The 19,299-nt window shown below is 50.6% G+C and overlaps 2 protein-coding genes across 4 annotated transcripts in view; one reads left to right on the top strand and one right to left on the bottom strand.

Moving 5' to 3' along the window:
• Nucleotides 1-7,594: 7,594 nt before the first annotated feature.
• DNPH1 (2'-deoxynucleoside 5'-phosphate N-hydrolase 1) lies at nt 7,595-10,983 on the top strand. 2 transcript variants are annotated; one of them, XM_072832944.1, is made up of 4 exons: nt 7,595-7,816; nt 10,199-10,267; nt 10,443-10,553; nt 10,673-10,983. In XM_072832944.1, the coding sequence occupies exons 1-4, from the start codon at nt 7,606-7,608 to the stop codon at nt 10,795-10,797; spliced, it is 516 nt and encodes a 171-aa protein (XP_072689045.1). In that variant the 5' UTR covers nt 7,595-7,605; the 3' UTR covers nt 10,798-10,983. The 2 variants fall into 2 exon arrangements, with proteins under 2 accessions (XP_072689045.1, XP_072689047.1); XM_072832946.1 differs by having other exon boundaries at nt 7,600-7,816; nt 10,737-10,983.
• Nucleotides 10,984-11,619: 636 nt separating this feature from the next.
• CUL9 (cullin 9) overlaps nt 11,620-19,299 on the bottom strand; it is a 39,931-nt gene continuing 32,251 nt past the window's right edge. For both annotated transcript variants that reach the window (XM_072832936.1, XM_072832935.1), the window contains exons 32-41: nt 15,478-15,618; nt 15,149-15,313; nt 14,704-14,867; nt 14,242-14,335; nt 13,758-13,832; nt 13,477-13,587; nt 13,250-13,367; nt 12,729-12,862; nt 12,039-12,112; nt 11,620-11,956 (exon numbers count right to left, since the gene is read on the bottom strand). In XM_072832936.1, coding sequence (XP_072689037.1) covers nt 11,758-11,956; nt 12,039-12,112; nt 12,729-12,862; nt 13,250-13,367; nt 13,477-13,587; nt 13,758-13,832; nt 14,242-14,335; nt 14,704-14,867; nt 15,149-15,313; nt 15,478-15,618 — 1,275 coding nt within the window. In that variant the 3' untranslated portion in view covers nt 11,620-11,757. The remainder of the gene's footprint in view (nt 11,957-12,038; nt 12,113-12,728; nt 12,863-13,249; nt 13,368-13,476; nt 13,588-13,757; nt 13,833-14,241; nt 14,336-14,703; nt 14,868-15,148; nt 15,314-15,477; nt 15,619-19,299) is intronic.

The raw sequence follows: 19,299 nt of genomic DNA on the forward strand, positions 1-19,299 counted from the left end.
TCCCAGGTCTCCAGGAACAGGCCCTGGGCTGAAGGTGGCGCTAAACCGCTGAGCCACCAGGGCTGCCCCCGCCCCCCCGCCCCCACCCCCCGCCCCAATTTTTTTAAATAACAGAAAGGTGTGACAAACAACAAAAAGAGAAAAGAAAAGCATGGTAAATATAAAGCACAAAAGAGGATAATAGACAAAAAAATCCAAAATGTTAGTAATCACAATAAATATAAATGGAAGAAATTCATTGATAAACAGAGCGTCAACTTTGTAAAAACGCAGGTATAAGCTGCTTAATAGAGACACATTAGGAGTGCCTGGGTGGCTCAATGTTTGAGTGTCTGCCTTTGGTTCAGGTCGTGATCCCGGGGTCCTGGGATCGAGTCCCACATCGGGCTCCCCATGGGAGTCTGTTTCTCCCTCTGCCTGTGTCTCTGCCTCTCTCTCTGTGTCTCTCATGAATAAATAAATAAAATCTAAAGAAAAAAAAAGAGAGAGAAAACGACATATTGGACTACAAAAAGGTTAAGACTGAAGATGTAAAAATATGTAAGTCCAAAAGAATTTCAGGACTAAAAAAGGTCATATCATGAGGACAAAAAATATACCACACTGGGACGCCTGGGTGGCTCAGCCAGGCTCAGCGGTTGAGTGTCTGCCTTCAGCTCAGGGCGTGACCCCGGTGCAGGGACTGAGTCCCACATCGGGCTCCTTGCGAGCAGCCTGCTTCTCCCTCAGCCTGCATTTCTGCCTCTCTCTCTGTGTCTCTCATGAATAAACAAATAAACTCTTTAAAAAAAAAGTATATACCACCAATAACGTATAAAAATTCTAAACTTGAACTCACCTAATAATAGTCCCCCCAAAGAAAAACAGGAAATGTTACAAGGAAAAATGTTAAATCCACTGCCAAAGCGAGATTTAAAAAAATCTAACTTAGTAATTGATAAATCAAATGGGAAAAAAAGTAAAGATACAGAAGATTTGAAAAATACAAACATAACCAACAAGTTTGATCCAGTGTATATGTGTGTATAGATGACTACATATTAAGTAATATCTATTATATCTATCTTAGATGGAATAGATCTGTTGGATATAGATTATCTACTATAGATAGGTTTTATTTATTTATTTATTTTAGATAGGTTTTATATACATACATATCTATTATAAACATAATAGACAGGGGCAGCCCCGGTGGCTCAGTGGTTTAGCGCCGCCTTCAGCCCAGGGCCTGATCCTGGAGATCTGGGATCGAGTCCCATGTCAGGCTCCCTGTGTGGAGCCTGCTTCTCCCTCTGCCTCTCTCTCACTCTCTGTGTGTCTCTCATGAATAAATAAATAAATAAAGTCTTAAAAAAATAAACAAACATAATAGACAATATTTATACTAAATATTATATAATATATAGATAGATATGAAATAGATATAAAATTTTAAGATTTGATAATCCTGAATAGTGGGTACAAGGATATACGATATACCATTCCCCAAACTTTACTCATATTTGATACATTTTGTAATAAGTTTTTAAATTAATAATCATTCACAAGAAAATGTTTAAAATTGAGCACGAAGGCTGAACTCCCTATTTTGGCCTCTACAGATGCCTGACATAGAAGAGCATAGAAGAGCAAATTAAGAATCCAGATGCCCCCTCCTTGCACAAAATTCCCATCATAAGTGATATCACTAGCAAGGAAACATCCTAGCCACTGGGATGGTGAGGAAATAAGACTCAGGGGACACCTGGCTGGTACAGTCAGCAGAGCATGTGACTCTTTTAATCTCAGCATCATGAGTTCATATCCCCATTGGGCAGAAAGCTTGTGGAAAGAAAAGAAAAGAAAAGAAAGAAAAGAAAAGAAAAAAAGAAAAGAAAAGAAAGAAAAGAAAAAAAAAAAAAAAAGAAAAGAAAAGAAAAGAAAAGAAAAGAAAAGAAAAGAAAAGAAAAGAAAAGAAAAGAAAAGAAAAAGGAAGAGACAGAGGGAGGGAGGGAGGGGACTCGAAATGTACTGAGGTAAGGTGGATATAGCATATATTAGGGCAGAGAACCTCAGCCCTGCCTTCTCTACAACATATCTGGGAAGCAGTATCACATTTGAAAAGCAAATGAACACAAAACATGGAAAGGTAGGGACACCTGGGTGGCTCAACAGTTGAGCGTCTGCCTTCAGCTCAGGACGTTCTCCTAGAGTTCCAGGATCGAGTCCCGCATCGGGCTCCTGTAGGGAGCCTCTCTCTGCCTTGGTCTCTGCCTCTCTCTGTGTCTCTCATGAATAAATAAACATTAAAAAAAAAAGTGGGAGGGTAAACCTGGTCCCTGCTAGTCCTTTGTGAAGAAGCAGATGTTTGTTTGACCTGGGTGTTAACTCGCAGGACTGTGAGGATAAATTGGAAGGGATCCTCCACATGCTTGATTTCTGCTTTCTTTGAATTGCTCAACACTGTACATCGCTGCTTGGCATTAAATTGACCTCTATTCTTGAGCCAAGGCTGGCCCTTCCCCAGACCAGAGACCAAAGTCTCAGACTTTACTCCTTTTTGTAGTTCCTTTAGCATCCATTGAGTGTCTCACACAAAACAAATGCTTCAAAAAAAGAAAAAAAATGTATCCTTAAAGCTGTAAAAGCTTTAAAAACATAATTAAAAATGAATCAGCTTAAACTATGTGACTAGGAAGGCACATTTGGGTGATAAAACCATAAAGAAACATAAAGAAGTTTATTTATGCCTGTTTTTTGTCCTTACTATAAAAGTAAGGGCAGTGGTTACTTTTGGAAGGAATAAAGAGGTGTGACTGGGATGGAGCACGTGGAAACTTCTGGGTGCCTGAAGATCTATTTCTTGACATGGTAGTGGTTACAAGAGTGTCATATAATAATTAATTTGCTTTGAAGTGGTTTGCTGCAGGTCGATTTTATTTTATTATAAAAACATTTTTATTGGTATGTCCTGTGAATGAATGAATGAGTGAGTGAGTGAGTGGATGAGGGCACTGAGCATCAACGGTTGCTAACATCAAAAAAGAGAGACATCCAGACACCATATGCCCCACAGTGGGAATACATACCACCACCTTGTGAAGCAGTCTTGCCCAAAATAGAATCTGAATTCAAGTCTCTAGCTCCGACTCCAATTTATAGGACAGAAGAACACTTTACATGACACCACAGGGATATAATCAGTAAACTCCAGACTACAGGAAATGCGAGAGAACAAACGAGGGGACTAGGGAGAGACAATATGCAGAGGCAACATATTGATTAAAATATTCTCAAAAGACTTATCAACCAATCACAGCATATGGATTTTATGTGGCTTTTGCTTTTAAGTAAATAAACTGTACACAAACATTAAAACATTTTTTAAAGATTTTATTTATTCATTCATAAGAGACACAGAGAGAGGTGCAGAAACACAGGCAGAGGGAGAAGCAAGCTCCACTCAGGGAGCCCGACGTGGGACTCGATCCTGGGTCTCCAGGATCACACCACAGGCTGCAGGCGGTGCTAAACCGCTGAGCCACAGGGGCTGCCTAATTAAAACATTTCTAAGACAATTGGAGATTTGAACAGTGGGAGAATACTTGATGATGTATTGTTAAATATTTTAGCTGAGATGATGGCATTTTGGTTACATTTGAAAAAAAAAAAAGACTATCTTGGGGTGCCTGCGCTGCTCACTTTTTAAGTGTCCCACTCTTGGTTTCAGCTCAGGTCGTGATATCGGGGTTGTGAGATCAAGCCCCATGTCAGGCTCAGTGGGGAGTTGGCTTTGGATTCTCTCTCCTTCTCCCTCCCTCCCACTCACTCTCTCTCTCTCAAATAAATAAATAAATAAATAAATAAATAAATATTTAAAAAATAATAAAATAAAAATGAGTATCTATTTAAAGGCACATACTAAAATATTGACTAAAAAAATGCAATCTTGAACTTGCATCAAAACAGTAGAGGAAGAAAATTGGACATGGGTACATAGATGAAATCAGATTGGCCATTAATTGCTAATTGTTGAGTCTCATTATATTATATTATTCCCCCTCTCATTATATTATATTATTATTTCCCCTGCTTTCGTTTTGCTTTTTAAAAAACAGCTTTAGGGCAGCCCCGGGTGGCTCAGCGGTTTAGCGCCACCTTCAGCCCAGGGCGTCATCCTGGAGACCCGGGATGGAGTCCCACGTTAGCTCCCTGCAGGGAGCCTGCACCTCCCTCTGCCTGTGACTCTGCCTCTGTGTGTGTGTGTGTGTGTGTCTCATGAATAAATAAATAAAATCTTAAAAAAAAAAAACAGCTCTATAAAGTATAATTTACATATCAATACATTAATTTTAAGTGTAAAATTTAATATTTTGTGAAAGTTGACATGTCCAGAAAAACCCTGTTTGGAGAGACAGAAAGCAGATCATTTAAATAAAATTATGGGTGGGGCGTCTGGGTGACTTGGTTAAGCATCAGACTCCTGATTTCCACTGAGGTCAGGATCTCAGGGTTGTGAGATCAAGCCCACGTCAGGCCCTGTGCTGGGCACAAAGCCTGGTTGAGTCTCTCTCTCCCTCTCCATCTGCCCCTCCCACCAAAATAAATAAATAAATCTTAAAAAAAAATAAGTGAAATTACGGGGCACCTGGGCAGCTCAGTCAGTTAAGGGTTGGACTTGACTTTGGCTCAGGTCATGATCTCAGGGTTGTGAGATGGAGCCCCTCATCAGGCCCTGTGCTGGGCTTGGAGCATCCTTAAGAGTCTCTCTCTCCCTCTCCCTCCACCCCAGACTCACAAATGCTCTCTCTCTAAAAAGAAAAAAAAGGGAGCCTGGGTGGCTCAGCGGTTTGTGCCGCCTTCAGCCCAGGCTGTGATCCTGGAGACCTGGGATTGAGTCCCATGTCGGGATCCTTGCATGGAGTCTGCTTCTCCCTCTGCTTCTCTCTCTTTCTCTCTCACTGTGTCTCTCATGAATAAATAGATAAAATCTTAAAAAAAAGAAAAAGAAAAAACTTAAAAGAAAAACTTACATAAAAATTTTTTGATGGAATTATGCACTATGTATATAGGTTTGACATTGTAATGAAAACAATGCTGTGAAACTGAACAACGACTTCCATTTGTAGAGCACTTTGTGTTTTGTAAAGTGCTCTCCCATATTTCATCAGAGCTGCATCATACTCAAACAAAATGCATAAGTCAGGATAACATTTTTTACTTAGAGATGGGGAAACCAGGGCTCAGAAGGTTTAAGGGATCTGCTCAAGGTCCCAGAGCTATCAAGTAGTTACTTGTCTGACAAGTAGTTAATGGAATTAGGATTCCATTCTGGCCTCCTGTCCTGTGGTGAGCCTCTGTCCCCACGAGGCTGCCTCACTACACTGCGCACCTGCCTCGCTCCCCCCATTCCATCACTTAGCACCCCATCCTTCCACCTCGGGCCTCCCTGCAGTGAGCTGGAAGATCTGAGCTGGCTAGCTCAGCATCTTCCCCAACCTGACAGTGGATATAGAACCAATTTCAGGCCTCATGGGCCATTCCTTACACTCTCTTTCAGCCTGAAGTGGAAAGGGGAATGCCAGCCACATCACAGGTGTGAGCCCTGAGATAAAGGCTGGTTTAAGACACAGAGACAGAAATAGGATGCTCTGTGTATAGATGTGGGTACCTCTCCTTGAGAAGAATGGAGGGAAGGTGCAATTAAGGATAAGGAGGGTTGGGGATCCCTGGGTGGCTCAGCGGTTTAGCGCCACCTTCGGCCTGGGGCGAGATCCTGGAGTTCCAGGATCGAGTCCTGAATCGGGCTCCCTGCATGGAGCCTGCTTCTCCCCTGCCTGTGTCTCTGCCTCTCTCTCTCTCTCTCATGAATAAATAAAACCTTTAAAAAAATTTAAAAAAGAAAAAAGGATAAGGAGGGGAGAGGAAGTTGCTCATTAAGTCCTCTGGCACAGGTAGCTTCTTTCCTAAATGTGTCTCAAGGTACATGTGAATGTGCATGAAAGGGGGCCTGGGGCACTAGTGGGCAGCTTTGCATACATGTTTGCCCCACGGTCTGAGTATCTGTGGCTGGGCCCACTGGAAAACAGAGGTATCCTAAAATCTCTTTGCCTTCTCTGTGTCTTTGCATTGTTTTTAGGTTTATTTACTAAGTATTCTCTATACCCAACATGGGGCTCAAACTCACAACCCCAAGATCAAGAATCACATGATAAAAAAGAAAAAAAAAATAGTCACATGCTCTTCCAACTGAGCCAGCCAGACACTCGGGTGTCTTTGCTTGCTTGTTTTTTTTATTTAATTTATTTGAGAGAGAGAACATGTGAGGAAGCAAGGCCTGATCCCATGACCCTGAGATCATGACCTGAACCAAAATTAAGGGTCAGTCCCTCAACTGGTTGAGCCACCCAGGCACCCTGTGTTTGCGTTTTTAATAATTATTATTTTGGGGCAGCCCGGGGGGCTCAGCGGTTTAGCACCGCCTTCAGCCCAGAGCCTTATCCTGGAGACTGGGATCGAGTCCCACGTCGGGGCTCCCTGCATGGAGCCTGCTTCTCCCTCTGCCTGTGTCTCTGCCTCTCTCTATGTGTGTGTCTCTCATGAATAAATAAGTAAAAAAATCTTTAAAAAATTATTATTTTTGTCAGCTCTATAACCTCATACTTCAGTATTTTATAGGTATCATTGAGGAAGAATTCGGAAGGAAGCACTAGAGTGCTTTCCTCTAAGGAATGGGATTGGGGTCTGCACTCACTTTCCACTGAGTACTCTCTTGCTCCATTTGATTTTTTTGTCCTCTATCTGTGTTATTTTTCTAACAAAAGGAAGGGAAAATCCTTGTCAGTACCAGTGAACAATGGTGTGTTTGCCAGCCTCCCTGAAGATCCTGCTTCTATCAGCCTACTCTGGGACTGAGCAGATTACAAAGTGCTGGCAAACGTCACTTCTCATCCGAATCCATTCATACATTCTACAAATGTTTGATAAGTATGTGCCAGGCACAGTTTTAGAAGCTAGGGCTACAGCAGTGAACAAAACAGACAAAAGTTCCTGCCCTCCTGGGGGCTTACATTCCACCGGGTATAGAATTAATCAATAGGGTAGGGAGGACAAAAGGTGAGGCAGGGGAGGGCAAGAGAGAGTCCTGGCAACGGGAGGCTTGCCGAGCCGTAGAGGAAAGCCGGGGAGGGTGACCCGGGCGGACTCGGAAGAGGCGAGGGAGGGCCGCACGGAGCTACCTGGGAGAAAAGGGCTCCAAGCTACAGCGAACGCTAAGGGCCTGGCCAGCAGGCTTGAGGGCGGCCGGGAAAGCCAGCGTGGCTGCAGGAAGGGGAGAGCAGCCCGAGGTGGGGCGAGGGAGCCAAGTCTGCAGAGGATGCCCTTGCGTCCAGCTGAGGTGCGGGAGGCCCCGGGCCGAGGCGAGCACCAGCGGGTGCGGCGGCGCGGCCAGCCGTAGCGCCCACGTCGCGGAGGAGGTGGGGTCCCGGCCGCGCGGTCGTCGGCGTCCGCTCGCCCCCTCCCGCGGGAGCCGCCCGCCGCCTCCCCGGGGCGGTCCCGGGCCGGCCGGGTCACGTGGCCGCGAGCGGGCGCCTCCAGGCGCGGGGAGGAGGGGCGGCGGCGGCGGGGATGGCGGGGATGGCGGCGGCGGCGGCCGGAGCGCGGGAGCGCAGGGAGCCGGGCCAGCCGGGCCAGCCGGGCCGCCGAGCGCTGTACTTCTGCGGGAGCGTCCGCGGCGGCCGCGAGGACCGGGCGCTGTACGGGAGGATCGTGTCGCGGCTGCGGCGCTTCGGGGCGGTGCTCACGGAGCACGTGGCGGCCGCCGAGCTGGGCGCGCGCGGTGAGGCTGGTGGCGGGGCGCGCGGGGCCGGGGGGGCCGGGGGGGCCGAGGCAGCCCCGCTGCGGGGCCCGGAGCCCGCCTTCCCGCCCGGCCCGGAAGGGGAGCCCGCGCTCGAACCGCAAGGGCCCCAGTGAGCTTGCGGGTGGGAGCCGGGTCTCTGCCTTCAGCTGTTCTCTTAACCTTGATTCTTTCCCGGAGAACTTTCTTCACCTCTTTCCGGGGACGGAGCGGGGAGGAGCAGAACGGGAGCGAATGGGGCTGCTTCAGTTCCCGCCTTGCCCGCAGGCACCTGCTCCCCCACCTAAGGCAGAGCTCATCCTGCCGCTCCTCCCCTCGCGGTCGGGTTGCCGCCCTCTGTTAGACCCGTCGGACCCCAGTTTTCACCACCACCATCTCTCACGCCCTCTCATCAGCCTGTTGCTTTCTGGCCGCTGGGTCTTTCTACAGCATTTGATTGAGGTCAGTTTAAATGATCTTTGTCTTTGACCAAAACTGATCAAAGACCATTAGCTTTGATCAGTTTTGGTCTGGAATCTCCGGGAGTCTTCTGGTTTGAAAGTTGTGCCTAGAATTCCACTTCTGCTCTGGAAACTTTTACGTGCTTTCCCCTAGCCCCAGCAGGAGCAGATCCAGGATTTGTGGGATCTAATGCAATTCTGGGAGACCTTTTGGGGATGCTGGTGAGGCCGGGGTCCAGCACTCTCTGCCAAAAAAGAATTCTTGAAATGTCTTTGGTGCAAAAAGGTGATTCTATTAAAAGCGCAGGGACAGGACCTTTGGGCAGAAAGAGCTGCTGCACTGGGGTTGATTTCATACTTGGGAGTTGGGGGGAGGTAAGGAAAAAGGAAGGTGTCCAAGAAGACTTTTTTTAAAAATTTTTATTTATTTATGATAGTCACACAGAGAGAGAGAGAGAGAGAGAGGCAGAGACACAGGCAGAGGGAGGAGCAGGCTCCACGCACCGGGAGCCCGACGTGGGATTCGATCCCGGGTCTCCAGGATCGCGCCCTGGGCCAAAGGCAGGCGCTAAACCGCTGCGCCACCCAGGGATCCCTAAAAATTAAAAAAAAATAAAAAAATAAAAAAAAGGGATCCCTGGGTGGCGCAGCGGTTTAGCGCCTGCCTTTGGCCCAGGGCGCGATCCTGGAGACCCGGGATCGAATCCCACGTCGGGCTCCCGGTGCGTGGAGCCTGCTCCTCCCTCTGCCTGTGTCTCTGCCTCTCTCTCTCTCTCTCTCTCTGTGTGACTATCATAAATAAATAAAAATTAAAAAAAAATTAAAAAAAAATAAATTTTTAAAGAAGACTTTGATAATGCTAAAGATTCTCAAAATACTGGAGGTCTTGCCATTGTCTAGCTAAGGTTGTTTCTCTCTAGCAAAGCATTAATTAATATTACGACCGTTGAGAGTTTCCGGAGGAACGTTACACTCTTCCTGTCTCAAGTATTTGTTAATGGGCTGCAGGTTATAAGGACATTTAAATTTTACCTACATTTCCTTCTACCTTTGTTTCCCACGTCACTGTGGAGGGAGGGTGATGTCAGGGCTCCAGAAAATTGAGTTAGGGTTCTCTGGAAGTCAGGTTATTGAGAATGCTTTTTTTCTTGTAAATCATTAAGACATTGGTAAGCCGATGGAGGCTCATGTCCTAGAGCACTGTGATCTATATTAGTTAACTGATTTTCCCCTTCCCTGAGTTTTAGGGTGGCCAGGAGTGCCTGAAGAATGTCCCACATACCCCACGGGGGGGGGGGGGGGGCGGGTTGCAAAATGTCAGCTTGTGCTTAGTCCTCAGCTGGCTTTCAGCTCCCTCATCAGGTGACATCACAAAACAAAATTGCTAGGGCGTTGGAAAGGGCCTGTGGGGCTCACAATCCCCTGGAGAGCTCATGGAGTAGTATATCGAGCTCTCCCTGACACTGGCACCCACCAAAGCTTGAGAGCCACCCCGGCTCTGGTTGTTCATCCTTTCTTTGTGCGGGCGGTCTCTTGCTCCTGGTCATTTCCACGCCCCCCCCCACCCCCCACCCCCCCCCCACCCCACCCCCCGTGCACTGGGAGGCTATCGCTGCTCCTCTTGGTCTCTGATCCTTCACCAACAGACAGGCATAGTTAGTCCTTCTCATAATCTCATCCGTTATCACTCATCTGGCCTTAATCACAGAAGCCTCCTGGATCCTAGAATTTTTCTTGTGGCGATTCCATTTCATCCTTTTCCTGGAACGTTAGCCTTGGGTGGGTCCTTGGAAGTCATCTAGCATGCCTCCCTCCCTCCTTCCCTGAGCAGGGTAAATATGGGGGTGGCGAGGGCAGAGGAGAGGTACTGAGTGCTAAGGCCGAGGCAGGGGCTTGGCCTTGACCAGCTTTTTCTCTTCCGCAGGGGAAGAGGCTGCTGGGGGCGACAGGTTCATCTACGAGCGGGACCTGGCTTGGCTGCAGCAGGCAGATGGTGAGCAGCTCCCCCTCCTACCCACAAACTCCCCTGGGAGTTTGGCACTATACTAGAGTCCCTGGACGAAGTCCATCCCGGGAAGGAAAGTGCCCTCCTCACCACACCCCGCCTCTTGTCATCTCTTCCTTAACAAGCCCCAGATACTGAGCCATGGTCTCTTCCTTCTTCCCAGTGGTGGTGGCAGAAGTGACCCAGCCATCGTTGGGCGTGGGCTATGAGCTGGGCCAGGCCATGGCCCTCAATAAGCGGATCTTGTGCCTCTTCCGTCCGCAGTCTGGCCGAGGTGAGCACTCCAAGCCCTGGATGGCCCCTCCTTCCACCGCAGCTTTCTGCAGACCCAGCCCTCAGCAACTTCCCAGGGCAGGGGTGGGGGCTCTGAGTATTGTGCCCACCTCTAAACAGGACAGGGAAGGAAGTGGAGAGGGGGAGTATGGATGGAAAGCACCTTCGCCTTCCGCCCTTGCAGTGCTTTCAGCCATGATCCGGGGAGCGGCAGACGGCTCAAGGTTCCAGGTGTTGGACTATGAAGAGGGCCAGGTGGAGGCCATGCTGGATCAATACTTTGAGGCTGACCCTCCCTAGCAGGTGGCTGCCTCCCCTGACCCAACTGCTTGCCTTAGCCCCACTTTGTTAATTCTTCTAATCCCAGACTCTTAGTACCCTTCCTACCTCATAGCCCCAGTACCAAATTAAAAGGATGTTTAAAATTCTGACCATGTCTCTACGAGTGGTGGGCGGGAGGGACAGGTCTTCAGGAATATCCTTGCTTTTCCTGCTTCACTTCAAGATGTAGAGAGACCCTTTAGCGTTCTGTAGGCCTCCAAGGCCTTCCTAATGCCCTCAGACTCCTGCCAGGAACATTCAAGAGTTAGGAGGAAGGCTGCCTGGGGGCAGGGGGGTGGCCATTTCTGACTCCTCTGATGCTGGGCCGGGTCTGGGGCAAGCGGGCAGGACTATGCCTGGCTTGGGCCACATGCACCTGCATTTCCTTTTGTCAGCTTAGGTCAGACGGGTCTGCTCTGGGCCTTCTCTGAGAACACAAGAGTCTAGAGGTCTAAGGAAAAAGTGAGCACCTGGGTGGCTCAGTGGTTGAGCACCTGCCTTTGGCTCAGGTCGTGATCCCAGGATCCTGGGATCCAGTCCCATGTGGGCTCCCTGCGTGGAGCCTGCTTCTCCCTCTACCTGTGTCTCTGCCTCTTTCTCTGTGTCTCTCATGAATGAATAAAAAAATAAATCTTTAAAAAAAAAAAAGGGAAAAAGTGAATAATGAGTATTGGGGCTATGCAGAGGGAATGGGAAGTTGATGCTAGCCTTGGGGGATGCAGCTGAGCAGCCTGCTTCCAGTGAAGTATGTGAAAAAAGAAAGTTTATTCAGTAAACAGAAGGTACTGCAGACACTGGGAATTGCCTCCCCCAATGACCCAGTGACCTCACCCCCTTGGCCCCCAGGACTCAGGGTGGCTGGGGTGCTCCCTGTGTCCTGCCCCTCAGTCGTAGGCCTCATCATCATCATCCTCGTCACCAAAGAAGAAAGTGTCTCGGTCCAGGTTCTCAGATTCCTCATCATAGGAAAAGCTGTCATTGTCCAACTCCTCATCAAACTCGTCCTGCTGCCACTCGGGCACATCATCCTCATCGTCTTCCTCCTCCTCATCATCCACCTCCAGCCCAGAGGAGCCCTGGGACCTAGGGAGGGAGGGAGCCCCACTCAGCCTCAGCGAGGCCTGGCGCCTCCCACACCCCGCAGTGGCTCCGCCACCCTACTCACTGGCTGCCGGGCACGTTGGAGCCTTTCGCCTCTCGGGCCTCTAAAGGTGGGCTCTGCAGGCCAACCCGGAAGTCCTGGCAAGGAGATGTGGGAAGGAGGAGAGTAGCTGATAGGGGCAGAGGTGTCCAGCATTCCTTCTCCCAGCCTTCTCTGAGGGCTGACTAGGTGCAGGGCCCCTGGCAGTTATGTTCCCGCCTCCTCCCCTACCTCATCCCAGGACTCCACACACCTGTGCCTCCGTGCACCTTACCTCAGGCAGCCTCCAGGGACACAGGTGTGGCGGTGAGGCATGCCACCCTCCCCTGCCTCCGGAGCTAACTGCGTTCTGCCCCTGTCTGCCCCAGTTATTTACTCCTCTGTGAGCTTCCTGAGGGCAGGACTCTCCTAGTTTAGGCACACTATCAGTGTCCTAGAGCTGGGAAGAACTCTCAACTTCCCAGTTGAGAAGTATGAAAAAGTTCCCCCAAGTGATTCTGATGAGCAAGGCTCTGGGCAGATACCCTTGATCTGGCAATTTTGTCAGGTGGCCAAGTGGCAGAGCTCCACCCCATCCAGCAGGCTGGCCTAGGAGCTGGGGTGCGCACCCAGGTCTCCAAACACCCATTCCATCCTTGCTGCCTTTCCTTTTGGATCCTCCGCCCAGGGCAGGGGCCATGCCGGGCCCAGGAGGCCCAGGGGCGGGCGGCACACCTGGGTAGAATGCTGCAGGATAGCCAGCAGTCTCTCCTGGATCCTCCGGAGCAGCTCCAGGCCCGTGCTGAGGCAGTCGGCACGCAGGAGGCGCAGGGAGGAGGCCAGGTCTCGGCACCGCAGCAGCGTCTCCTCTGCAGAGGGGGCAGGGCACAGGGGCTTCCTCCCTTCTTTCGTTCTTTCCAACAAACACCTACTGAACATCTACCAAGTTCTACCAACACCTACCAGGCACGGTTCTAGATCTTCATTCTCATGGGGACTACATCCTAACGGAGGAGGGGATGGGGTAAATCAAACAAGTCAGGTGAAGGCCTGTGCCCTTAGGCACCTTCTGGCATATACCATGTTCCTTCATACATGAATGGTTAAAGGCCAGTAGTAACAGAGCTGTGCAGAATGAGGACAGTGCAGGGGGAGCTGGGGTGGGGGTGCTGTCTTGCCCCCTGCTTGCTGGGATGGGATGCTGAGTGGGTGGGTAGGCAAGAGAAAGGACTGACAGACAAGGGGCCGGGCCTCACCCAGGAGGATCTGCAGGGCATTGGTGTGCAGCTCCAGGTTCTCGGTCTGCTGCTCCACCACGTCCATGTGCTCCGTGTCCTGGTTGTAGAAGCTGTACACGCAGGCATAGGCCAGCACCTGTGGGAGCCCAAGTTGCTGGGCCTCTGCGCTCCTCCCTCCTGCTCCCTCATTCGCCCCATGCCTGCAGCTTGGAGGAAAGCAGCACAGGCCCCCAGCCCACTGTCACCTTGCGTGCCTGCTCTAATCCCCGGCAGGCGTCACTGAGAAAGGCGAAGGATTTGGGTGGTGGCACCTCGTGGATGGCAGACACACGGTTCCGGAGGCTCACGGCGAACTCCTGTGTGGAGCCGGTGGGAGTGGGGGATCAGCACCGCATGCAGCCCTTCCCCCCCCCCCCCACTCACAACGGCACAGCACCCACCCAAACTCAGATCTTTCACCCGTGCCCAGCCATCTACCCCAGCCCTCTGACCTCCGCACCCAAGCAACCATTTCCTCCCTGCTCACCCGGGCCTGGTGATGGAAAGTACACCTCTCATTATAGTCCTGAAACCGCTTCTCCTGGCGAGCTGCTTTGCTTACCTGGAAAGGACAAGTCGGGAGGGCTCTTGGGTGCCCTGCATGCAGGCCTTCCAACTCTTTACCCAGACCTTTTCATTTAATCCTGACTGTGAAGTAGGTCACATTATTCTCCCTTTCTACAGGTGAGGCTGCCGAGGCGTAGGCAAGTAAACTGGCCCAAAGCCACATATTAAGCAGTGGTGCCAGGCTAGGATGCACAGCATGTGCTCTGCTCTGGCCTGGTGCCTCCTGAGAATGCAGAGACCTCCCAGGACAGAAGTCCCAGCACCTGTAGGCTCAAGTGGCTTCTGTCTTCACACTGAGCCCCTATCCCAGCAGCTGTTTGGCTGCTCAGGACACAGAGCCCTCTCTGCCCAGGGCCTAGAACAGCATCCCGTCCTGGCTGCCCTTGGGCCTCCCGGACCGTTACCATGGCAGAGCAGTTGTAGTAGTCTTTGTGATTTGGCTTCCAGGACTTGAGGCAGCGCCAGCAAAATCCGTGGTTGCATTTGGCACAGGTCATGCTATGGAAGGAAGGTGGCTGGTCAGAGGGCTCCTGCCTCTGGCTGGGGCCACACGAGGACACCTGGATGAGGCCTGGATGCCCCACTGAACCTGTCCTGGCCCCTCCAGGCCCTGAGAGTCTGTTTAACCTTACCCATCCCTAGTGAGCACCCCCTTGCTTCTGAGCCCCATACAGTACAGATTTAGAAGCAGGGGAAGGAGCATTAAGTTGCAGGAGTCACTGGAGGGTACCACAGCAGGGGTGGTTCAGTAACTGCCCTCCTTTGCTCAGCTCTTTGGTAAGCCCCATGGACCCTCCCTACGGCCAGGCCTTGCACCCTCTCCCATGCCCTCTGACCCCACCAATGCCCGCAGTACCCCCTCTTACTGCAGACACCCCTCGTTCTTCTCAATGGGAGCCTGGCAGCTGGGACAGCGCTTGGAGATGAGTTTGGCTAGGTGCTTGCTCTGGGCCTCCACGCTCATACCGTCGTAGTAGCCACCATCGTCAACCCACTGGGACATGTGGCCACAGCTGGCAGGGTAGTGTGCCTACAGCAGAGGGGGTGGTAAGGACATGGCTGAGCCCTGGGCAAGGGCAGCACTGTGGGTATGCAAGAGAGGGAGGTCACGTGTGAAGGGCTGCAGGAGGAGGAACAGAGCTCAACCAAGTGGCAGAGGCAGAAAGTGTGTATATGTGTGTATGTCCGAGAGTGCATACGTGCGTGTGTGTGTGTGTGGGGGGGGGGTGGGTATGTATATGGAGAGAAGGGTGCTGGCAAGGGAGGGGTGTAGCCCTTGCTACAAGGGAGCAGGGCTGGACAGGTACCCACCTCAGGGAAACTACAGTTGAAACAGGAGGCCCAGCCACACTTGGAGCAGGTGGTCCCACAGCCCAGGCCTTGGCGGCACAAGATACGGTCACAGCCCTGGGGGTTGGTGCACCAGGTCAGGTTGGAGCAGCTCTCTACATAGCCACGCAGGAGAGCCTTCTCGTACTGTGGGGACGTAGACAAAGGTGCCATTAGGTGAGGGCATGGCTCTTTGAGATGCCCACCCTCCATAACCACACCCCTTCCTGCCTCCCCCAGCATTGGTGAGTCCACTCCCTGGGGCCTGCCCCTCTGGCTGCACACCATAGACTCCCGCAGGAAGGGGCTACCTTGGAGATGACATCTGGCGAAGAGACAATGGCCCGGATGAAGGCTCCAGTGGGCTGCGCGCGGCAGTCGGCAATGGGGCAGGTGCAGTTCAACACAAGGTTCTGCTCAATCCGAGTTGTCAGATACTCATTCCAGCAAGACTAAAGGGGAAAGGAGGAGCTGCTGAGCAGCAGTGGGGGAGCAGCACAGGACAAGGGTGCCCCGGGGAACTAACTCAGCACCATCCCCGATAACACGGAAAGCCGCAGACAAGCCTGCTCTGGAGCAACCTCAAAACTGATCCTAACCTTTCTGGCTTCATGGGGTTTCCTGGGATTGGCTCAATTCTCACAGGGGCTTTCGGGAATGTGTGGGTCAGGGTAGTGGCTTCATTTTAGTTGTTGCTGGGGTGGACGTGGGAGGAATGGATAAGAGAATCAAAAAGGAGATGATTCAAGTTCTTAGAAAGGTTTAGAGAAAGTGAGATCAGAGAGGAAGGAGGCCTGGGGCAGGGGGTCGCCTTTTCCCTGCTGGGGGGCTGGCCTTGGACACTGTGCACACTGCTGTGGCCTCTTCTTCCAGCATCCATTTGCACAACTGGCTCCTTGATGCTCCCCTCTCCCCAGACTCAGCCTCTTCTCCACAAAACAGCCTCCTTCCCCACCGCATCCCCATAATCCCAGTCACCGGTGCTCGAAGCTTCACATCTGGCAGGTCCTCTTCTAGCACCCACATGCCACCCTACACCAGGCCCTTAGCCCCTCATGCTGTAGGAGCTTGTCCTTGTAAAGGTCTTCCTATGAGGTCTTCCTTTCCCGATCCCTCCTCCATGCAGTCCTCTTGCTTTAGGCATAATCAGCAGCCCAACTGTCCTAAAATACTCCATTAATGACTCCTTTCCTTCACACTGCCAACCGACTGCAGAGCTTGCCAAGATGATGCATCTAGACCCTGGGAGAGTCTGTATCTGTGGTACCAAAGCTCCAGGGTACATGAAAAGTGCCTTACTGTACTATTTTTACTCAAAGGAAAGCACTACACATGACAAAACAAAACCCTCTTTCAGGTAAATTGAGAAGCTTAATGCAGAATTCCTGGATTTTGGAGATAAGACAGGAAAATGCTAATAATTCAGACTGCACACTTGCAAGCACACAGGTGTGACAGGGTCCCTTACAGCCAAGAGGCCAAAGGTGGGCCCCTCAGTTTGGAACCCATCCCACTCCCCTGAGGAACCCCTCTGCTGTGGGCTTGCTGGAGCTTCTGTCCAGCCCACCTGCAATGCTGTCTCCAGCCTGCATTCCCCTCCTGCCTCTGCCAACCTTGCCTATCACTCAAGGCTCACGTGCAAAAGCCTCCTTTGACAGTCTGAAACCCCAGGATTTCCCTTCTCCGAGTTATCTTGCATTTCATTGTGCTACTTGGCTGTGACTCATTCATAGGCTCCTCCTTGGCTGAGACTTGTCCACTGAGCCTGTTTTCCCATCTCCTTGTCTCTACAACACTACAGGGGGATCTGTTACAGCTCTTCCCCTGCAGGATGCTAGCCAGGCCTCTCCACTTAATTCCAAACTCCCCTGTCCAGTCATGCACGGATGTCCAACAAGCAGCTCAAGCTTCACATGGCCAGAACAGACTGAATTTCCCTTCAAAAACCTGCCCTCAGGATGCCTGGGTGGCTCAGCAGTTGAGTGTCTGCCTTTGGTTCAGGGCATGATCCCGGGGTCCCAAGATTGAGTCCCATGTCAGGCTCTCTGCATGGAGCCTGCTTCTCTCTCTGCCTATGTCTCTGAGTCTATGTGTCTCTCATGAATAAATAAATAAAATCCTAAACAAACAAACAAACACACACACACCTGCCCTCTGCAAGAAGGCTCAGCCCCCAACATCTTGCCCAACTCAACAGAAGATGACACATCTCATCCAGCCAGATCCCCAGGTCCGAAACTCAGGAAGTATCCCTGATTCCCTTGTTCTTTTTTTTTTTAATTTTTTTAATTTTTTAATTTTTTAATTTTTATTTATTTATGATAGTTACAGAGAGAGAGAGAGAGAGGCAGAGACACAGGCAGAGGGAGAAGCAGGCTCCATGCACCGGGAGCCCGATGTGGGATTCGATTCTGGGTCTCCAGGATCGCGCCCTAGGCCAAAGGCAGGCGCCAAACCGCTGCGCCACCTAGGGATCCCTGATTCCCTTGTTCTAAGTCCCCACATTGGCTCTGCCAAGCCCCATCAGCTTGGCCTCCTGATGTACCCCAATCTGTCTACTTCTCTCTTCGCTGCTGACCCTGGGTCAAATTCCCACCACCTCCTCCCTCTTTGTACAACAATGTCCTAAAGGGTGCCCCTGCTTCCATGCTTGACTTGCCCAAGCCTAAGCTTTTCTTCCATAAGCAGTGAATCTTTTCAAAAATATAAATCAGATCCTATCACTCCCCTGCCCCTGCTTAACCTTACTATGGCTTTGCATAAAGTCAAGCCCACTGTCTGCCAATCCCAAACAACCCAACTGAGCCCCTGTCACCCCACAAATCTGTCCCTCTGCTATCCCATCATGTCACTGTGCTTCAGAGCTCAGCATTTTTAAGATTTTACTTATTTATTCATGAGAGTCACACAACGAGAGGCAGAGACATAGGCAGAGGGAGAAGCAGGCTCTCTGAGAGGAGCCTGATGCTAGACTTGATCCCAGGACCCCGGGATCACGCTCTGAGCTGAAGGCAGACGCTCAACCACTGAGCCAACCAGGTGCCCCTAGCTCAGATTCTTTGCACTTGCTGTCCCCTCTGTGTGCTATGCTCTCCCCCCAGAGAATCACCTCCTCAGGATGACCTTCCTGGACCTCCTCAATCTCAAGTCCCTCACAGGCCCCTCACCCCAGGCCCTTCCTAGGACATGACCCTGCTGTGTCTTCTTCCCACACTTGTCATAGGAAGGTGAGGGAGGGCCCTGGAGCAAAATTGCCAAAGGTGACTTCTCTTCCTGGGTGCCTCCATCTGTCTCCAGTAAAATGGGGACAGTAGAAAAATCTACCTCATACAACTACCACGGAAATTAAGCAAGATAATGTGTGTATAATAGCGGAATGGCCCAGGGGCACCTGGTTGGCTCAGGGTGGTGGCCTCATTTTAATTGTTGCTGGGATGGACATGGAAGGAATGGGTAAGAGAATCAAGAAAAAGGAGATGATTCAAGTTCTAAGAAAGGTTTAGAGAAAGTGAGAAGATCAGAGAGGGAGGAGGCCTGGGGCAGGGGGTCGTGTGAGAAGAGTAACTGCAAGCTGAGCAAAAGGGAAGGAGGAAAGGTAGACAGTCACAGACATGCACGCACGCATGCACACCAAAGCTCATGCCCCAGATCACCCACCCCTGCGCAGAGATGGGGTGGGAAGGCGCTTACACCATTTCTTTTCATTTTTATATTCACTGAGAATATATGGTAAGTGATCATGTTCTGAGATAAAGAGACTTGGTGATACGGAAACCATAAACCTACTGTCATCACCAAGTAAATAACAATACTTATTTATGAAGTGCCTTGATGTATATTTTACATGTATGCATTATCTACCTATTGTTCTTGAACTTGGCTGAACCCTGGAATCATCTGAGTTTTTAAAACTCCAGATGCTTAGGGCATCTGGGTTGCATAGTCGGTTAAGCGTCCAACCCTTTGTTTTGGCTCAGGTCATGATCTCAGGGTCATGTGATCAAGCCCCACATTGGGCTCTGCGCTCAGCATGGAGTCTGCTTGTCCCTCCCCACCATTCTCTCTTTCTCTCAAATAAATAAAATCTTAAAAAAATAAAAATTTAGGGATCCTTGGGTGGCTCAGTGGTTTAG

This window comes from Canis lupus, chromosome 7 (genome assembly GCF_048164855.1).
Source record: "Canis lupus baileyi chromosome 7, mCanLup2.hap1, whole genome shotgun sequence".
Classification (NCBI taxonomy): domain Eukaryota; kingdom Metazoa; phylum Chordata; class Mammalia; order Carnivora; family Canidae; genus Canis; species Canis lupus.

What these genes read in the sequence shown, in the direction of transcription:
- DNPH1 (XM_072832944.1), top strand. Translation starts at nt 7,606, where the DNA reads ATGGCGGGGATGGCGGCGGCGGCGGCCGGAGCGCGGGAGCGCAGGGAG. An exon ending in CGCCGAGCTGGGCGCGCGCG is followed by an intron (nt 7,817 to 10,198) that starts GTGAGGCTGGTG and finishes TCTCTTCCGCAG; the next exon opens with GGGAAGAGGCTGCTGGGGGC. An exon ending in TTGGCTGCAGCAGGCAGATG is followed by an intron (nt 10,268 to 10,442) that starts GTGAGCAGCTCC and finishes CCTTCTTCCCAG; the next exon opens with TGGTGGTGGCAGAAGTGACC.